The sequence below is a fragment of the Tenrec ecaudatus genome, chromosome 8 (assembly GCF_050624435.1).
Source record: "Tenrec ecaudatus isolate mTenEca1 chromosome 8, mTenEca1.hap1, whole genome shotgun sequence".
Lineage (NCBI taxonomy): Eukaryota > Metazoa > Chordata > Mammalia > Afrosoricida > Tenrecidae > Tenrec > Tenrec ecaudatus.
In genome coordinates this window covers 74,144,927-74,167,347 of record NC_134537.1, presented here as the reverse complement: position 1 = coordinate 74,167,347, position 22,421 = coordinate 74,144,927, and the positions used below count along the sequence as shown (strand labels likewise).

At 39.4% G+C, this 22,421-nt stretch overlaps 1 protein-coding gene across 1 annotated transcript in view; it reads left to right on the top strand.

The window, feature by feature from the left end:
* The window catches only part of CSMD1 (CUB and Sushi multiple domains 1), a 1,770,408-nt gene that overhangs the window by 871,960 nt on the left and 876,027 nt on the right, over positions 1-22,421 (top strand). The window contains exon 6 of the mRNA XM_075557189.1: positions 13,426-13,538. Coding sequence (XP_075413304.1) covers positions 13,426-13,538 — 113 coding nt within the window. The remainder of the gene's footprint in view (positions 1-13,425; positions 13,539-22,421) is intronic.

Sequence of the window (22,421 nt, the reverse complement as noted above, 5' to 3'; positions counted from 1 at the left end):
TGTGGGTGGGGTAGCCACCAGCAATCACTCAGCCACATGGGAAGCTGAGATAGATTGGAATCAGATGATATTGAAATCTGTTAGAATGAGGAAAATGAGAAATGAATGTTTGAGAGAAAGCCAATAGTACTCATAACTACTCATGAGATAAGGTCCTTGAGTTTCAGGTGAGTTAATTAATTGCCTGAGGTCACCCAGAAAGTGAGAGGTATAGTTGGATTTGAACCCGTGTCTGTCTGGCTCAACGTTTTGTGTTTGTCATGCCTTTGATTACTCCAGAGGTATGCAAGCACAGGGAAACCCAAGGCATAGCTTCCAAAGCACCGTAGATGTCCCTTGGCCTCCAGACAGAGCTCGGTGTGCAGGAGTCTGCTTCACATGATGACACGTGTGACCATAAAAGATGCAATCAGAGATCCTATTAGCTGGGACAACAGCAGCTCGGCCCTGAGCCCACAGGTCACTTGGTTTTGGGGACGTTTAGTAGGCCTGCCATCTTTGGGCAGTGGGACACAAGAGTGAGCAGAGGTACTGAAGGTGCAGCTTTTGAGCTTTGGTTCTTACACAGTGGAATAGGAGATGGCTTCAACGCCCCTTGTGGGACTGGAAGCAATGTAATGGGAGTTTGCTAATATCTGGGTGAATACTGTATGAGGCAGTATATCAAACGTGTTGGAATTGTGAAAAATATATTGAAGGTATATTTCAGATTGCTAAAATTGGCTAGAGTGAGAATCGGTATTACCCGAAGATTAAGGACAAAATATTTCTCATAATGTCTTAACAAATATTACCAAAAATAAAATCAGAGAAAAAATTGCTTATCCATTTAAAACTTAATATTATCTCTCAATAATGTTGTTTTCATTATTGTCAGTCTTGGGATACTGGTTGCACACGCATATGTCTGTGTTGAGGACCACAGTCCTATTTTTAAACATCAATGACACAACATTGGTCCCTAGGAGTCAGCATTGGCTGAGTGGTAGGGGATTTGATGTTATTGTTTGTTTGTGATACTGTTGACTTCAGTTGCTCTGAAGGGTGCTTTTCACAGCAAACAAGTGAGAATCTAGGAATGTGTTTTGTTTTGTTTTCTTGGATGCAATATTTCAGACAGTATTCTTAAGAAACCATTACTCTTTTTAAAAATAATTTTATTGGGGGTTCATACAACTCTTATCACAATCCATAGCTACATCCATTGTGTCAAGCACATTTGTACATTTGTTGCAATCAACAATCTCAAAACATTTGCTTTCTACTTGAGCCCTTGGTATCAGCTCCTCTATTTTCCCCTCCTCTGCCCACCTCCCTGACAAACCCTTAATAATTTATAAATTATTATTATTTTGTCATGTCTTACACTGTGTGATGTCTCTCTTCACTAACTTTTCTGTTGTCCATCCCCCAGGGATATGTAGATCCTTGTAATCTGTTCCCCCGTTCTACGCCACCTTCCCTCCACCCTCCCAGCATCGCCACTCTCACCACTGATCCTGAAGGGATCATCTATCCTGGATTCCCTGTGTTTTCAGTTCCTTTCTGTACCAGTGTACATCCTCTGGTCTAGTTGGATTTGGAAGGTAGAATTTGGATCATGATAGCATCGGGGGGAGGGTAAGTATTAAAAAATGGAGGAAAATTGTATATTTCACCAGTGCTATATTGCACCCTGACTGGCTCATCTCCTCCCTGCAGCACTTCTGTAAGCAGGGGACAATATTCTTAAGAAACCATTATTCTTAAAACAAAACAAACAACAGCAACAACAAAACTAGCCATGAAAGGGGTAGAGCGAAATATTAGGAACATGGAACAAAGGCCAGCAGTTTGTGTTTCTAGAGTCACTGCCTTTGATACAGCCTAGTTCATTGCAGCCAAACTTTGGAATATTAGATGCTTTCCACACTAATTCTATACCTAAACGAGTGTGAGAAGGGGATTTCCAGGGTGACAGCCGTCAGTGTCGACGACCTGGGGAAGGAAAACGTGAACCCACTGGCCACAGCCGCCCTTAGTGCTGGCTCCATCCCTCTGTCACTGAGTCTCACAGACTCATAAAGAGAAGAGGCCTCCACGGACTTTCCCACAGAGAAAAGGCTGTCACAGGCGTTGTCTCTTGACTGTTTTATCCTATTACTTGTCTGCCTAAGCCGTTTCTCAGGCGTGAGTTCTTAGCAGTTTCTTGACATTTACTGCTTAAGCTTTAGAGTACAGACTTTGTCATATCCGCACTTAAACGATCTTCACTGCTTGACCTTTGGGTTAATTCCTAATGCTTGATTTACTGAAATCTTGGACAAATTCATGACTCTTTCTCAAATCCCTCTACTTTGGACAGGACTATGCTGTGTTTTGCTTTTCACAAACTCCATTGTCCTCCTCCTTTTTCTCCTCCATTGACAGAGAGCAAACGTTCGCACTCTCTAAGCTGAAGCCTGAGAGGTATCCCTTCAGACTCCATGAATATTCTAGGCATGATAAACAGATGCTAGATGGGACACTACGACACCCTTGTCAATCCATATGTGGAAGAAGATAAGTCTGGAGGAAGATTTTTGTTCATGACAAGATTAAAAACAACTTTTTTTGAATCTTTACTGTTTGTAAGAGTCCGGTGCTGTTTCAGGATGAGCTGGGAAAAGTGTTGAAACCATTTTACAATGATTTAGGGAGACGCTAATAAATCAGGAAAGATGTGCTTTGGGTAGTATACTCTCACCACATACGAGTATCTTCAAGCTGCATGCTAGGCAGCTAATCCAAGGCACTAGACAATATAAAGAAGAACACGGCACTAGATCCGAGGAAGCTTTATTAATAGGCCACAATATGCTGATGATCCAAACTTGCTTTCAGAAAGCAAGGAGGTCTTAAAACATGTGCTGATGAAGATCAAACACTACACAGTATGGATTGAACCTCAACATAAAGCAAATAAAAATCCTCACAACTGGGTGAAAAGTTCGCATCACGATAAAACTGAACAGATGAAAGCTGCCAACTATTTCATCTTGCATGGATCTATAACCAACACTCACAAAAGCAGCAATAAAAATGCAAAGGATGTATTTCATTGGACAAATCTGCTTCACAAGGAATCTTTGAGGTATTGAAGTACAAGGATGTCATTTGTACACACCGGTGTGCCTGACACAGGTCCTGGGCTTGTCAATTGGCTCCTTGTGTAAGTGAAAGTTGGACATTGAATAAGAAAGCATGAAGAATAATTTGAATTATGGCTCTGGTGAAGAATATTGAAAGCATCATACACTTTCAAAAACAAACCCAAAATTGTCTTGGAAGAAGTATAGTCAGAAAACTTTCTAGAAGCAAGGATGGGGAGACTTTGTCTCTCATACTTTGAACATGTTGTCAGGAAAGCCCTGTCCCTGGAAAGCAGGGGGACAGAGAAAAAGCGGTAAAGCAGAGGGACAGAGAAAAAGAGGAAGCATTTCCGTGAAATGAATTGGCACAGTGATTGCAACAATGGGTTCAAAGGTAACACCAATTGTGAGAATGTTGTAAGATAGGGCATTGTTTCTTTCTGTTCTACATTTCTTTAGATGGGTTATCGATTGCAAAAGCTTTGAAATTTAAGAAAAATTGAGTGAAGTAAAAATGAGACACAGGAACTCTGGAGAGAGTGAGAGACAAAGACACAAACATTGGAGACAATGTAGGGAGCAATGCATAGTCATCTGTGGACAGGACACATGTTTCATGAAAGGCCGCAATATGAAACAAGACAAGGAATGGTGTTTAGTGTCATATCATAGGAAGTCTTCAAACCCATGTGACATTTTCTCAGAATGATGCAGAAAAGGTGATTCAAGTGTTTTGGTAAGAGAAGTGGTGTGATTTAGATTACAGCTTTCTATAAGTCTACATTTGGTAATTAGGGCTCTCATAAAGTACTTACAATGAGATCCTTCAAGCAGATACAATGAGAATGATGATATATTACAATAACATAACCAATATCATTAAATAATACCTGTATTATTGAATGAAGATCCAAGTTGCTGCATAAGCTATCACCTTAAACTTAATAAAATATTGAATAAAAATAAATTTATGCTTAAGTATATTTTTTCATGCCCTCTTGTCTAGAGACCTCATTGACAAGACACAACTCAAATATTATTTCTACAGGTGGGACTCTGTGCCCCAAACAGTTTTAACTCCTTTATTATAAATGTCTATAGACATCTTCCCACCATGGGGCTGTCAGCATGCTGTATGTGGTGACATGCCTGTTTCTGTGGGGCTGGAAATGATGCCAGACGTATTTCCAATACCAGCAGAATCACCCGTGTTGAACAGGTTTTTTGCAGAGCTTCCAAACTAAGAACAGCCTCGAAAGTAGGAAGAGTTCATCCAGTTCTGAGGGATTAGTCAAAGGAAGTCTTATGAATGGCAGTGGGAAATAACCCGTGTTATTCTAGAAGACAAGGTTCAAAGGAACCACAATTATGACTGGGAAAGAGCTATGTCCTCAACATAGAGGTGATCTTAATGTGTGGATAGAACAAAGTTCCTGAAACATTCACCTGCAGAGGAGGGATGGCACAAAACGAGGGGGAGCACCTCTGAAAACAACCATTGATCATCAGAACATGCAGAAAATCGACTGTCTGGCATCTGAATTGAGGAAAATTTGAAGCTGTCAAACGTGAAATGTAGTGCATAAAGATCAATGTCCTAGTCATTAGTGAGCTTAAATGCGCTGGAATTGCCCACTTTGAATCTGCCAATCATATGGTTTACTATGACAGGAATGAAAAACTCATGAGGAATGGTATGACATTCATTATAAAAAATTCAATATCTTGAAGTACAATATTATATATTATATATTAATATATTTAAGTCTACAAAGTAACCCTTCTGATAGAATTATTATTCAACTTTGCTTATCAATGACTATTCAATGTTGTGTTGAATAATTTAAATAATTCTGACTTTTCCAGTATGAAATTGATCAAGTTGCATTGGTAATATCTGGAAATTGGAATTGGCAAATTTGAAACAAAGATACAAGAAGAGTAGTTGGAAAATCTGGCCTAGTTGGAAATGAAGCTGGAGATTGTATGATAGAATTTTGCAAGACCAGCAACTTCATCGCAACCACCTTTTCACGTCCACATCAAAGAAGGCGATCCACATGGATCTCACCATATTGGATGCACAGGAATCAAATTAGCCACATCTCTGTAAAGAGATAATGGAAAAGTTCAATATCAGCAGCCAAAACAAGGCCAGAGTTCCTCTGTGGAAGGGACTCTCTATTGCTCATATGTTAGTTCAGGTTAAGTGGAAAAAATAAAAAGAAGTCCATGAGAACAGAAACATGACCTTGAACACATCCCACCTGAAATTAGGGGGTCACCATGAATTGGTTGCCGCTTTCAAGTCACCTGAAATTTTTAGAGAAGAGTGATCTTGGACAAATGTTGAAACACATATGAAGTGTCATGAAACGGAGAGTGCAGATGTCTATGTTGTCCATGTTAGGGGCCATTGAAACAAAATCAGCAGACTTTAATTATATCATCATTGCCGGCCATGGGGCTACAGATAACTAAGCCGCCACTATTTTAAAAAATAGATTCCTTACATAAAGAGAAAAATTGAGGCTAAGAAAAAGGAAAGAAAGTTATGTGAGAATTAAGCAATGAGTACTACACCAAGTGAGAGAAGAAAGTATAGAAAGTAATAGTTTTAGTTAAATGTATTTTCTAACATACTTTGAACTCACTGTGCTGTTGGTTTTTGTACCATTTCCTTTCATTTTGCTACTGGGTTATATTTGTACATAAAATTTTTGGATTAAATTTCTCGAAATATTGACATCTAACTCTCCAAGGATCTGTATGTGTAGCTACATATATTATGTGTATATGTATGTAAACATTGGCTTATCGGTGTGTTGTTAGGAGCTTGTCAGTCAGTTCCAACTCACCCTATGTCATGACAGGATGACGTGCTACCAAGTCCTCTGCCATTCTCACACTTGTTCTTATGTTTCAGCCCGTTGTTGCAGCCAGTGTGTCAAACCATCGTGTCGAGGGTCCTCTCCTTTTCACGGCCCCTCTATTTCACCAAGCACAAGGTCCTTTCCCTTTGGTCGCTCCTGACATGTTCAAAGTGTACGAGGCAAAGCCTCACCATCCTGCCTCTAAGCAGCATCCTGGCTGTTTTCTCCCAAGACAGATTTGTTTGTTCTTTTGGCAGTCCATGGTACCTTCGATAATCTTAATTCAAATGCATGGATTCTGCTTTGGAATTTTATTCACTGTCCACCTTTCACATCCATCTTAAGCAATTGAAGATGTTGTGGCTTGGGTCAGGCTCCCCTTAGTCATTCAAGTAACCTCCATGCTACTCAACACTTCAAAGAGGTTTATGCAGTCACTGGGCCCAATGGGAGTCTTTGCTTGCTCTTACATCTGCTTCAGGGAGCATTGATTTTTGATCCAAGCAAGATGGAATCTTTAACAATTTCCTTCCTTTCTCCATTCATCATGATGTTACCTATTGGTCTAGTTGTGAGGACTTAGCTTTCTTTACCTGTCTGTCATATTTATTTAAAATTTCATGTAGACTTCTCTATAAGTTTATCTAGACAGATAAACACACACATACTTACATAGCTTTTCCATCCATTGCTTTTCATGTTCTTCTAGGAGAAGAACTTTATTTTATTCCCATTGAAATTCACCTCAATGTCTTCAATATTAGCCTGGGATGTTAGTACAAATTTGTAAATTATTAATAAAACAGTAAACTTGACTAACATAGTAAAAACTATTCAACTAGAACTATAACATGCCTAGAATTCATTATCTGATCAAAACACCATATATACTCAAATATAAGCCAATTCGAGTATAAGCCAAGGAACCTAATTATTACCTGGGAAACCAGAAGAACTTATAGACTCAAGTATAAGCCGTAGGTAGAAAATGAAGAAGCTATTGGTGAGTTTCAATAATCAAAACAAATGAAAATAAAATTACTAAAAATTGAGACATCGGTGGGGTAATGTATTTAAATATTTATTTTAAATAAAAACATAAATAAAAGGACTATATGTCATTTAACATTAGTAAACCAGCACAGTAAGTGGAAAATAGGTTCAACAAAAATAATAAGGTATCAACAATGATAACTTAAGAGTACTATTCCCTGAGCTAAATCAGCAACCAAGTTCAAATGTAAAGAGTTAAAATCCTTCAAAACTGGATCCCTCGTCATCATCCATATCCCAATGCAGAGCTTCAGCTGGTGTGAGGTCATCATAGACGCTGTCCTCACTGAGATCGCCGTCATCACCATCACTGCTGTCATTTTCATACAAAACACAGTCCTCACTGCCATCCATAGCATTACTAATACTGCATTTCTGGAAGGCACGTCGCACCATGTCGTCTGGAATGTCTTCCCATGCATCTCGAACCCACTTTGCTATTAACTCTAGGTCAGGCTACATGAGATTTCCTCCTTTTGTTAGTTTGTGTGGGGGGTCTTGGGGGGGACCCTAGTGAGATGGTACACCTCGCTGGGGTACCACTGACTCGATATAAGCCGAACCCCAGTTTTCCAGCACATTTTTGTGTGCTGAAAAACTTGGCTTATACACAAGTATATACAGTTGTGTATTTTAGACAAAACAGGCATAAGTGGAACATCATACTAGGAACCAGCTTGGTAAAATGTCCACAAAAATCCGGTGAAAGATCACATCGCTTCTGTATGGGCTTCTCTGAGAACTCCCCTGTACACTGTCCAAAGCCGTGCACCTTTGGAGAGCAGATTGCCAAGTCTTTCTTCCACGGAGTGGTTGCTGTGTGCAAGCCACTGTCCATTTACTAAGCAGTTCGTGAGTATCCAATTTATCACAAAAGCTCCTTATTCGCCAGGTAATAAGCCCTTTAATTTGTTTAGTTTACTGAAGAATTTAAGGAAGTTGGAAAATTTTAAATCTTTCTTGATACTATTAATGCTTTGCAGTTTCTTTGTCACCATAATTTGGAAAGTTTAACTATAGGAAACCCCAGAGATTTACATGATGACTCCTAAGATGAAAGAAATCTGACTCAACGTCAGAGAATTACTCAAACAAAGCTATTTCAAAAGCCCTTAGCATGTGCAAAGGTGTTGTAGAGAGTTACCATGGTGATTTGACTCTGTCGTTTTCTAGTTATATAAGTAAATTACATGAGTCACAGAAACGGGGCAGGAAAGTTAGCACAGATACTTGCTCAGTCCCCTTGTGATCCACATGAGCAAAGTGCGGTTAAATGAGAAAATAAGTCACGCATATGTTATAAATAGAAGCCTAAAATTTATGATAACGCTATTTGGAGAATTTAAAGCAAACTTGACCTGTTTTATTGTCACTCACAGGAGGTTGTATTAACTTTAAGTATTCCATAACCTAAATTATTTTTTACAGCAAGGAGGGGAAGACGCCTTGTTGAACCCTTTGAAAGAAATTATTTTTCCAGCAGTTTAAACAGCTTAAAATGACATCCATGGAAAGTGAGAATTTCCAACTTTTGTCATATATTTAAAAGAGATAGTTCAATAACCTCACTGAAGACTTTATGTACTTTCTGACCTTATTTGAAACCCCCCAGAAATGAAAGTTGTCAAACCTTCTCTTAGGAAGCCTTTTCACCACTGTCTACTTTGAAGTGCTATTCACTCCTCTGTTTTTAAAATCACATTTCTTCAAGTCAGCATCAATCACTTTTTTTCACCATTGTTATGTGGCTAACATAGAAAAATTGTTGATATATTGTGAATAAATAACAAAAAAGGTTACCTGCCATTATTTCTCCTTTTCTCTGTAAAAGATGTTTACTTAATACCTTGTAACCACTGTTGTTGTTGTTGCTGCTGCTGCTGCTGTTGTTGTTGTTGTTGTTAGGTGCCACCATTCTAGTTCTTAACCTTAGCAACCTGACTCACAAGTCATTTAAGTGCTGGCAGGGTCGATCCCATCCTCCTAATTATTGCTGTGTTTGAGCCTATAATTTCAGCTACCGTATTAATCCAGTTCATTCAGGGGCTTCCTCTTTTTGCTGCCCCTTTAGTTTATGTCCCTTTCCAGTGCTTGGTCTCTCCTAATAACATGCTCAAATATGTAAAATGAAATCTCATGATCCTTGCATCTGAGGAGCATTCAGGTTGTACTTCTTCCAAGACATTTGTTTCCTCTTCTGGTATTCCATGGGACTTTAAAAATTCTCCAAGTGTACCCTATGATAGGCCTTGTTTTGAAAATAGATAATGGCAACTGAGATACAAAATAATTCATTTTCTATAGATAGACCTGCAAGCTGAACAGATACAGGGAAAATGGGACAATATCCATTAATATATGTATAGATCAGATAGAGGATATTTCTCCTTATGCCTTGACTTGTAACACAAACATATCTATGAGTAAATAGAGAATTTGGGGGACAAAACTATGACAACTTCTTAGACATAATCAAACACCGCGAAGGTTCAAGACCATAGTCTCAGGAAACACTGGGTCAATTGGCCTAACAGAATACACAAAAGTAATATTCTATACTTTGCTTTGGTTAGTTGTGATGAGGGACTTAAAATTGTGTGAGCATCCATCTAACGTGCAACTATTGGGCATTCCTCATCAGAGCAAAGAAGAGTAAAGAAAAACAAAAATGCACAGATATAATTAGTCAAATGGACTGAGAGATCAGGCCAACCTTTGTTTCCATGATCCTGAAGCCAGAGTAAATTGAGGGTTCCCAGTTACCATGGTGGAACACTCTATAAGGGATAACATCAAGAGATCCTGAATAGAGTGGGGGGAAAATGTGGATGAAACCTCAAAATTATTTTAAAAAACAAACAGACTAACTGGTTGGATAGAGACTGGTGAAACTCCCAATAGCTTTAAACATCGGCGGGCCTATAACTGAATTCACCCCTTAGCTCAATTCATTGTCAAAAACTACAGACAGATCTGCATGGTGAACTCTCACAAAGAGCAAGAGTGAGGATGTTCCCTAGAAGAAAGAATGGTGAGACTCCATCTTTCACACTTTAAACATGTTATCAGGAGAGACCAGTTCCTGGGAGGTGGGGGTGGCAGTGGACACCCTTCCTAGAGAAGTAGAAAGGCAATGACAAGACAGAAGACCATCAATGTGTGACTGCAACAATGACCTCTAACAGAAGAACTCTTATGAGGGTGGCACCGGGCGGGCAGTGTTTCCTTCTACTGCGCATAGTTCCCTATGGGTTAGACTGACGTCAAGGCACCTAGCAACAACGCAGGGTGAATAAGGAGCCCCTGTGATGCTGCCAGTTAAACAACCTTCTGTAGCGTCAATCTGAGTTGGAATCAACTGTATGAGAGTGGGTTTGGTTTATTGCTCTGTAGAGTGTACCATAGCAGTAGGGAGAACTACTTTCAATAATCCATCATTTGAGATGAAATGGCAAACACATTTCTAAGGCCAAAGCTTAGGATATAAAAGGGTTAGAGATAAAAGAAGGATTGGGAAGGGAAATAGGGAGGGAGTGGGGTAAGCCACAACACTGTGGATATGTTAGACAGGGTAGTCTAGAGAAACAAGACCAGAATGCTATATATATATATTAGTAGCATGTTATATATTATATATACACATATATTAGTATCAATATATAATTTATATTGTATAGCCAGATAGATAACATAAAAAATAAGCAGTTAATCTATAAAGCAGTACAAATGGCTCCGGGCAACTCACTCCCGTGGGTCAGCTGTGAGACACTGGCAGTCCTTCAAGTCTTGAGGGCCGCCAGGTAGTCCTCTGCAGAGCAATTCGGGCTATCCGGCCATGGGCACAGGCAGCAAACAGCAAGGCAGGTCACCAACACTCAGCCAGATGACAGGGTCCGACAGTCCCCAGCTCAAGAGATGTAAATTCCAATGGTGTGGCAACGCAGGTCTTGAAGGAACCTCAAATTACAGCGACACAGTCCACAGGTTAGGTGTCCCACAGGTAGTGTGGCTTGCAAATTGAGGCACAGATCAAGCAAGGTAGCCACACACTGGTGCAAGAGACAAGAAAGGCGAGACTCACGGAACCATTTATCTCTCTGCCCTTCAATTAATCCCACATGTGTTCATTGGCCAGGTTAGCACAATAAACCTTAACTATCTCAGTGGGGATTGAAACAAATGATGTGAAATAAATGTTTAACTTGAATTGTTCTGCCAACCTTCATCCAACGCACAATTTTTAAAAATTGCACAACCACGTGTAGATAATTATTAAAATATCATTAGTTATTAAACACGGTACACACACATGTAAAAAGGCATTGCTATGAAAGCTCCAGTTCATATACCTACAGGTTCAATCCAAATAAAATTATAAATTATTTTCTTGTGCTCAGAGGATGGATAGAGACAAATTATCTTAGGAATATTCATTAGAGGGCCTTAACAATAGGTTCAAGCAAAACCGAGATTTCAGAGGGCATCTGCTTGACCAGTTATATTCAAGGTAGAGGGCTCAGTTCATCGGGTTATGGAAATTGTTTTGGGGGATTCCATGGTGGTCATCAGGATGAGAATGGGGGCTTATTGTGAAGCAGCTTTAAGAAAATTAATAACTATATTAGTAAGGAAAAGGCAAGGAAAATTGTGCCAAGATTTATTTTTTCCCCATTACAGCAATATATCTGCTATTGTTTGAGGGCAGCCAGACCATATTAGGGGGAATTCATTGAGAGACGTTGCTCATTCCTCCCACAGCCTGATCTGGCCCTTCAGGTGCTTTCTTGTTTGTTTCCCTTTCTTTCTTCTGCTCTGCGCACAAACATTGACAAGAAACACAATTTGAGCCACTGGAGTGCAGGATTCTTTGGAGATTTCTGAGAAGATTAGAGAGATGAGACGACCACTTTCACCATTATATATTCATGAAGAATATGCTGAGAAACAATAACTTCAGATTTTGAAAATTTTGTATTAAAAGGGTGTCTATCATTTTTAAAAATACATTTTGATGTACCGGTGTGAGTGTGTGTGTGTGTGTGTTCTCTTTGAACACTGTAACTGATGCTTTCTTGTCCAGAAAGTATTGGTAAAGTGGATTTCAGAAAAGACAGTCTGACAATTGTGCCACAACTAGGAAAAGTTGTCCCATAACCTATGCCGTAACCTGTGCCTGGAGATGCTCAAATCCCATGCAATTGATACCACTGACTCAGACGGAAAAGTGAGCAAAGTAGCCTTTATGTGTAATAGCCATGCTAACTGGTCAATTCACATGTTTGTGTGGTTACTGTTGGAGCTGTCCACTGCTCCCAGAACAGAGCGACGCCCGGGTTGGGCTGTTCACTAGGGCTCCCTTGCCTGTAATCTTTAAGAAGCAGTGTGCCACACTTCCCTTCTAGGAGCTTCTGGTTGGGTTCACACCATTAGCTTTTTAGTTTACTCGTCAATTACAAACTGCATGTGCCCCAAGGCATCTCTCATTCAGCACAAACTCTCTGCTGTTGATTCCATTGGGGTTCACTGTGACCCTGCAGATAGAGTCAAACTTTCCTAGGATTTTCAGTGCTGCCACTTTCAACTTGTCCCAGGGGATAGCTGGTGCAGTTGAACAATGAACGTTTCCACTGGCAGCCAAGCGCAGTAATCCTGGAAACATCCAGACGCCTTTCCATCCACCACAGTTAAGAACCATATAAGCTGAGCATTTCTGACCACTAGACCACCCATGATAAGTCTACTGAAATTCTAAACCACAGAAAATCCAGAATGGATTTTATCTATTTTTTAAAGAAACAATTGTGTTTAATGTACTACTTTACTAAAGCATAACGATATTAGATTTCAAATCTCTCTGATAGCATTTTTCACCAATTTCATGCATGTGTCTCTTCTTTACCTTGCTAGGAAATGTCTATATGTAGAGTCTGCTATGTAAGCACGTTTCTATGTAAATCATTCATAGGACAACTGAGCAAATGTCCATTTGAAGATGTCTCACAAGTTAATAAGTTACTCAGAATTACTCTCAGTTCAACTCTCCAAAGATTGATTTTATCCTTTGCCTAAATATTTATTTTTGTGGTTGATTATGAATTTGTATTAAGTGGAGGTTCTCAGGAAAAACAAGAAATCAAGGAATGCCTTCCCATGCGTCCATCACGGGTAAAGAGAAGCCCAAATGGCGGCTGCCCTAAAAGCCTTCATTCTGCTGTGGAGATATCTGGAATTTACCCGTGTGGAAAGAAATACTTGCGTAATTTCAGCCTTAATGCTCCGGAATCAGTGAGCTGGCTTTAAACAACTGACAAAGAAGGCCCAGTATTAAGTTGGAGACAGCACTTGTGCTCTGCTGGTTTACAAGGGAGATTTTTTCCTCTCTTTCCCAGGCTGACTGGCATGAACCTGCCTTCTCCTGTTATCAGTAGCAAGAACTGGTTACGACTCCACTTCACATCTGACAGTAACCATCGGCGCAAAGGATTTAATGCTCAGTTTCAAGGTAAGAATGGCATATCTATAAGAAAACACATTGGTTCCTAAACTTGTAGCATTCGCTTGGTACAAATGGAACAAAAGATGAAAATTTTAAAATACCGTCTCTCTCTCTGAACTGGCAGCAACTAACAACTTATTAATAAAGTTTAATTACTGTGACAATGCACAGTCAAGCTACAGGTTTACCTAGAACGTTGCTAAGTTTTAAACAATAAATATGTCAACTTTATTGTAAATTTCTTTACCATATGATTTCTGTATTTAACTAAGAATGGTGTAGAATATCGGTTGCATGGAAGTTCAGAATTTTAACGGTGTTAGGCTGGCTTGACTAGAGAAACAAATCCAGCAACACTCGTCTATGTGTAAGAAACAGATTTATATCCGGGAGTAATGATATCAAGAAGGCATCCCAACCCAGTCCAACTCAACACAATCCCATGCTAATCTATCAGCCAACTTCAGACTCATGTAGTTGCAGGCCAGTGATTCAGAAAAATGAAGCAGGAAGATCACAGGTGGGTAGGTGCAGGCTCGTTTGGGTCCAAGATCAGCGGAAACCTGGCAGGATACTTCGCAGCTAAGCCATGGAGGTAGGCAGAGCTTCGTCTTGCTCTTAGACAAAAGGCTCCTGACAGCCAGGAGGTGTCATCAGGCTATGACTTGATTGACAGGTTTGGTTCCCCCAGTGGACATAATATCATCCAACCACCACATTAACATTTCAGTTTTATCCTAAATTCTGATCACAACACATACCTAATTTAGTTACTTATACATCAGTAAACCTCTTTAGAAGCCGCAATAAATATTACTTAAAAGTAATGAAAGAGCATTCAGAAATTCTTGAAGCTGGTTTTCATATTACATTTCAAGAGAAGGTGATGTCTAATTGATACTGTCTTTTTAAAATTTGTATTTAGGCTTCATTTAACAGGTGTATTATAGCTAATGCCATGTGTAGGAACACTATATGTGCAAGATTGGGGGCAATTCTAGATATCATGCTTTTAAGAAGCAGACTGACCAAATAGAGAGCTATCAGGATGGTGAGACAGCATTTGAACACTGACGAGAACCATTATAAGTCATGCGGAAAGGAACTGCACTAATTTGCTTTCTGTTTCTAGAGGGCTGGCCAATCACCAGCGATTGGAAGCAGCATGGTACCGGTTTCACTGATTCTGTGATAATGTGTAGTTCATCTAGGACAATCCTAAGTGCATCATAAAAGAGGAGATGGAGCAATAATTCGGGATGTGATTGGGACCCCCGTTCCACTGATCGTTTGTAACTGGCAAACATCTATCTCTTTGCAGTGGGAGGTCTCAAGATAATTAATTCTGAAGCAAATGGATATTTTTTGTCATACTAAGTATGCGTAGCAAGCATTTAAATCTTCTCCTTTACTTGTCCAAGATTTAATATTAGCAAGCCCCAATTTATATTGTATTTCCTTTTAATGGGATTAAAATAAAAAGAAAGCATGATTGTTTTTACCAACACTATTACCCAAATGGGAAGCTGTAGAAGCCCCCCCCCCCAGAACAATAATTGGAACTCTAATTGTAGGAAGGAATCTTTATGACATGGTCACCAAATCATACTTACTTATGATATTTTTTCTATCCAATATTCTGGCCATGTGCAAGAGTCTCCTATTATTCAGAGGAGGAAACTATTTTTTAAAACACATGCAAAAATTCCTATGCTCACTGCATTTTAAATATTACAGTGGGCACATTGATTATGAGGCATCATTCTTAAGAATATGAAATTTCATCACTGTTACTTTGTGTAAAATTATATTGAAATTATTTGTAATTCACATGAAAGCCTTGGTGGTGTCCACACTGCTAAGGCAATACTCCGGTGGTTTCACTCAAGGAGAAATACTGCTTTGTTTTCCAAGAGTCTGGTGTTCGGATAAAATTTTTATGACACCCCAAAACAAAGCATACATGCTTTTACGCCTGATGCTTTTATATAATGAATTGCGATTGCAAAACACTCTTCCTCTTTTAATGTTTGTCACTTGCATCTCCAACTTCTTTAGTAGCTGAGTCGTGCAGTTTCTTCTTTGATTTTTCATCTTCCGTCAAGCTGTGCCGAAAGTAGTAGTACAGTTCACTGACAATAAAATTGCTCTATCGTAGCCATTCCAAAAATAGATGCACTTTTAAGTTGCCTTTTTAGAAAACAGTACAAATTCAATAAAAGCTACCTGACAGATTTGCAATGACTGCTACATTGCTTGAGCTTACATTGAGTTATTGGATTACATGTGACATTTTATTTCTTGAAATCAGCTGAGAATTCAGACCTAACTCTATATGATGCATCAATCATTAATTATAACTTAATCAGTGTTAGCATAATCCATCATCTAGACATGTTTGAGGTCTACAACATGAATTTGTATGCACACACACATATATTCTTGAACTCTGAGAACCTCTTTATTACCAAATAGCTGTAAGTGTTGAAATCCCAGTTTACATGTTTGTCTGTCTATTTATAAAAATAAAACTTTCCTAAAATGAAATGTCCATTGATTTCTTTCACTGAAAAATCACTTTGAATGAAAGTACTCCCAATGAAATTATATAGCGAGAACACCCATCTCATAAATCAAAGGAAAACCTGAATATGGGTTTAGAACTTTTATTGACACGAATTATTAGCTTGCTGTTTAGTTTATATTTTGTACACCATTTGTTATTTTTATTTACAACAAAGGCTTATATATAAATTGATATTTTTAGCATTATTGAAAATATACTTTGGATCATTGAACACTTCGTTTTCAGATTTTCACATTAATTTAAATTTGGGTCATCTTTATGCATCCCTTGCCTACTTGGTGCCTACATTGTCTGTGGCATAAACGAGCCCTACTGGAGCTGTAGACTAAACACTGGATTGCTTACCGCAAGGTTGGTGGTTCAAGCCCATCAGTTACTCTGCTGGAGAACTTTGAGGCTTCTACAAACATTGATTCTTGGACATTCTCTCCAGGGTCACTGAAAGTAGGAATCAACTCAATGGCTTTGGAGTTTAGGGTGTTTGCTCCACTCAGGGACCGTGGCAATGGACCTCAATCTTAGTCAAGGCACCTTTTTGTCTTTTCCTTTAGAAGTTCTGAAAATGGTAACATACCTTATCTAGCACCTAGGAGGTACAATTCATGTTTGTTTAAGAAATGAAAGAAATCAATTGCTCATACTCTTCACAGGACTGCATAAAGGTTATTCTGCAAAGCTAGTGTAAAACCTTTAGAAAGGGCTATTACACTGCATTTATAACATTAGACTTAATTCACTCTCCTGCAAAGCAAAGATGTTTAAAAAATATGGACACAAAATAATTTTTCAATCAATATTCATGAGTGAAGTATATAACCTCATAACTTCTGAAAATGCCAAAACCTCACTGTCCTTACATGATGTCCACCCACCCTGCCCTATAGGACAGCACGGGACTGCCACTGTGCGTTTCTCACACTAACTCTCTGCAGGTGTAGAAAGTCCCGTGTTGCTTCACCACAGAGTGGCTGGTGGTTCCAACTGCTGACTTCCCAGTTGGCAGCCCATTGTGTTCATAGTCCATGGCAGGCCACCAGAGCTTCATTCCCAAGTGCTAAGCTACTACTTATTAAAGAACTACGGAATAAAAAGGGAACTTAAATAAATATCAATGCTTCTCCCAAACGTCCCGTACCAATGTGCTTAGTATTTTGTCAAACAAGCTCATTTACATGTTCCAAGCTGCGCAATCATGGCCTTGGTTTTTTCATTGAACACTTACAATTAGTCAACACCCTTTCTCCTGTCCTTCTCTATAAAACAGGAAGCATAATATCTACTTTCCAGTGTAACTGTAGATGTCTAATGCACATTGTGATCTAGCAAGTGCTCTGTGAGTGGCACTGAATTCTCTGAGCGTTCATTATTTATGGGTCAGTTTCCCACGACCATGATGGCTTCCTAACCCCAATGAACTAGCTTGGACATGTTGACATTCTAAAATTTGAGACATATAAAGGCCTCGAAAGTGAGCAGAATAACCTCAAAAATGAACAGGAGACATCCTGACATTCTAAAATTGAAGAGAGATAAATGACTCAAAAATAAGCAGAGTATTCTCTCACAGTGCTGATGGGAAATCAAATTGGTGTGACTACTTTGGAAAAAATGTTTTACTCTTAAACCGGCTTGCTTATCCCCATCAAAGCAAGCAATTCTGACTCAGACTTAGTGTGTGTTAGACTACACTGAGGCTCCCTAGGAATTCAGATGGCTGATTTCCAGGGGTAAATTGCCTGGTCTTTCTTTTAAGGTGCCTGGGTTAGACTCAAACTTTCAAACTTTCAGTCAAGAGCCAGGCATGCTAGCCATTAGCACCACCAAGAGACACCAGGCCTTCATTGACTCCAACAACTCCACTCTGTGCCTATACTGACAGAAATACATTCTTGTACATATCTGCAATAAAAATGTACAATTAATTTCCACAGATGCTTTATTCCTAATAGCTGAACCCTGAAATCATGAGAATGTCCATAAACAGTAGAACAAATAAAACAAGTATATATAGACTATAATGTAAAACTAAACAAAAATGAAAAAGACAAACCATTTCTACATGAAACCCTATAAGTGAATCTCTCTATAATGTTGAGGGAAAGAAGAAACAAAAGGGCAAATGTATATATTTTTAATCAATTTACTGGTGTCCATTTAAAAAATTCACTTTATTGGGGGCTTCTATAGCTCGATCACAATCCATACATATATGCATTGTGTCACTCACATCTGTACATATGTTGACTACTGATGGACTTTGGGTCTCCATTCTGCCCTCCCCCTCATTCACATCAATATGATTTGTTTTGTTCTGTTTTGTTTTGGGTCTTCAGTGAACGTGTCAGGGAAGGTGAGCATCATAGAGTGCCAGGTTAGTAGAACAGTGTTCTTGTATTGAGGCAGTTCTTGACAAGAGAAAAGTAAAAGGGAATAGAGGAAAGAACTGGGAGGCAAAGGACATCGGTAAAGGTCTAAATTCCAGCATGTGTGTTAGTTTAAGGAAAACTAGGGAAACAAATCTACAGAAACTCATATATGTATAAGAGAGAGTTTTATATAAAGTGAAAGTGTCCATTCAGAAGGCATTCAAACCCAGTCCAGTGCAAGACCATGAGTCCAACATTAGCCCATATAAACAACACCAATCTACAAAGTCCTCCTCAATCTCACAAAACACATGCAATGATGCGGAATACAGGAGGAAAGCCAAAGCAGAGAGAGTGTAACCATCTCAGCACTGGCAGGGATCTCTACATGGCTGCTCCAGTACCCAGGGCTGCTTTGGGGTAGGTCCATGTGGCTATTCCTTAGGAATGTCTGTAGGAAGTGAGTCTTGCCAGCTGAAGCAGGGATCTGGCTGAGGTAGCAGCACCTTGTTCCCATCATCTGAAAGCAAGAAACCCGAAAACTCGAAAGGCAAGGTTCACCAGCCATTTAGCTCTCTGCCCTTCAATTAATCACACATGTGTTTATCGGCCAGGTTGGCACAATAAATCTTAATTATCTCAGTATGTATACTTGTAAATAAATTTATATATTATGATAGGAGAATAGATCTATGTACATATTTTATTTATAAAGCATTAAATGGTCGATTTATATCAAGTTCAGTAATGTGAAAAATTAATGATGAGATGGGAGTGTAGCAATATTTTTTTACTGTGATTGTATTTTACTCTACTATTTTTTTAAATGTCTTTTGGTTAGAACAATTTCCTTCTAAAGGAAGAGGCTCAGAATTCCACTTAAGCATGACCAGGGAAAACACACCTAAGAAAAATCCCCACGCTGTTTCATAGCATGAGAGACTGTCCAAATTGAAGAAGTTTACCTTCCACACAAAGAAAGGGAGCTGAAGCATGATGTGGGTAACATTAAACAGCTTGTAAACTACAGAAGCTTCCCTCCTTGTCCCAAATCAACCTTTCTAACACTTAGTTCACTGTGGATTTTTTATGTTGTTGCAGCTATTTATTTTTAGAACATATTTCTTTGGGGTGCCGTGATTCCTTCTTGAAACATGGAAATCCTAATTTTTTTTAAAAGGCCAACCTTTTAAGATAGTGACGATACAGACTCATCTTTGTGTATCTTCTCAGATTAGCTTTTCAAAGCAGAATATGGGAAGAGAATTCAAAGACATCTGTTTCACTGATGATGGGTGAGGGGTGTGTGGGAAAGAAGAACACACTGGAGAAAGAAGTGTTTAATGTTAAAATGAAAGCAAGAGTAACGAAGGGGAAACATGAAGGTGGAGGAGGTGCAGAGAGGTAAATTAATGTATATGCTAAATTAAAGATCATGGTAAGTAAAGGAAAATAAAAATGATTAGCAGAATAGCGAAGAACTAGACTTGTGAGTAGGTTTGATGACTGTCCTTGCAGGTTTCCTTTAAATGACACAGACACATTAAAATGAGGGGAACTGACCAGCAAAGCTTCCTGCCTGCAGTGTTAATTGTGCCATTGTTCTGCCAACATAGTGTCCATCTCATGGTTTAAGAGTGTGTGGGAATTAGAAGCAATCAAAAGCAAGCCATGAACTGATGGCTTGAGGAATTTTATTAACATCCCTGTCTTTTTTCACATGGCAACTTTAGTTCTAGGTTTTATAAAATGAGAATGCGAGTGATAAAAGCAGTCTCCTGTAGACAGATGTTTCCATTCAAAATATGACACTGAAGCAGCTTTTATAGTGCCTAGAATGGCATTGCTTGACATCTCTTTAACCCAGCTCGGTAATCTTAGTGGAGGAATGTATCTGTCCTTCCCTGTCTACCTTTCTCACATAGATTGAAAAGTCTAATGAGTCCCTTGGGACATTTTATTACTTTCATACGTTTCCTAGAAAATTTTAACAATTGTTCAGAGTACGCTTCTATCTTTAATAATTTATCTCATTTTGTTCCATTTCTTGACCCCATCTCATAACCAAAGTACAATAGTAATTTATTATATGCCTCTTCAAGTTATTTTGAAGTTAGATTTTATTCTGTACATTTCTGAAATCCCAAAAATGTGCCCTGCAGTCTGCTAAGAAGTGTGGAGCTAAAAATGAGAAGTTACATTCTTATTTTTGGTGTCTACTGAAGAAGACAAGTAAACATATACAGTATCAATTGTAATACAAGGTGAAATAACTTATGCACAAAATGCTATAGAATCAGAAAACTCATCTAGAGAAGCAGGAAAGAGCAGAAAGACTACTGGAGACTGCCACCTAAGGGAGAAACTGTCTGAAAATGAGGACAGAGTCTCCAGAGTTAGAAAGAAAAAAATCAAAGAGAAGAGCGTGAGTCCACCAATTACCTATGATATGCAAAAGTGTGCTCAAGCAACCAAAATTCGCACAGTCCAATATTAGAACAAGCGGAGAAGGAGTGGGAGAGCGATGGGGAGACCTTTTCCACCATCGCTGAGGACGGGGCTGGATGGAGCGTAAGCAATCAAGATGACTGATGGGTGAGGGAAAAGGGGAAACCGACACCAACAATTGTATTGAACATATTGCTAGGAAGCGCTACTTTCTAGTTCACAGAGCCTACTGAGGGATAGGAGGGGAAGATGAAGGTCAGGATGGGGGTGGGCAGTGGGGAAGAAACCAGGAATACGTGCCTGTCGGACAGGACTTGCCAAAAGCTGAACCTCAGCACAGAAGACTGGCCCAAGAAGTTCAAGATTGCAAAAGAAGAAAATTAAGTTTGCTGACCTAAGTAAATTGGCTCTAAGTGGACACAATGCCCCTTGCTCCAAGTCTCGACCATGATAAAATGTAAAGCCTTACTGTATTTAAGAAATAATGCGTCTCTTAGAAGTGTGTGCTTGGTGGTGGTGGTGGGAGAAACTTAGACAAAGGAGGAGCCAAAGGATACATACCAGCCAGTCCTCCGCAGAGGCCAGAGAGCAACGTGCTGGACACGAGAAGGATGCGTGGTTTGATACAGGACTTGATGGCATGTTTCAGGCTCAATAAGCAATGCCCTGGTTTCCTGCCCCCTCCAGCAAGCGTGTCACTTAGTGCATGGGACACATGTTAGTGGCAGGCTTACTGTGTACCGCTAACCAGCCTAGCTAAAGACAAGGTCTATCTTCGGTTGTACTTTATGTTCTGTTAAGAGAGAACTTCAAGAAGATAATAATTCTTGGAGGACTATTAGGGACGGTGGTCAGACCAAGCCCTTTTGAAAGTAATAGTTGAACTATCTCTGCCTGCCTTGTGGCTGTCAAGAAAAAGCCAAGTCAGCAGAAAGAAAGGCCAAGGAGGAGCAAGAACCACACACACACACACACACAAACACACACACACACACACACATTTTAAAGTCAACGATGTGAAAAGGGAGCGTGATATCAGGAGAAAATCCTAGACACTTTGCAGGAAGCCCCATGGGAATAATTTGCATTTTATCAGCACATGAAGGGAAAGCTTTGAGAAGTTTGAAATGAGGGCATGAGGTCAACTGCTTTGTATTTTGACTGCACCATGTGTGTTGTTATGCTGCAGACGCCAGTCTACAAAGTACGATCTGACTCCATTGATGAGTTATGGCGTTCACGGTCAATTAATAAATGGTCGTGTTGGATTTCACAACAGTGTGTCTCCATCTCTTGGTGGTGGGCACAAACTTGCAACAGGAAACACTGCACAGGGCTGACAATTGATGCCTTCGTGTGGGGAGGTTGAGCTGTGATGACTTCAGTGGGATGTGCTCCCAGGTGTCTGTAACTCCTGTGCTCCTTCAGTTTAAATACAAATTGGTGAAGGAATTCTCCCTGACTACAACATGTTACATTGATGGCAAC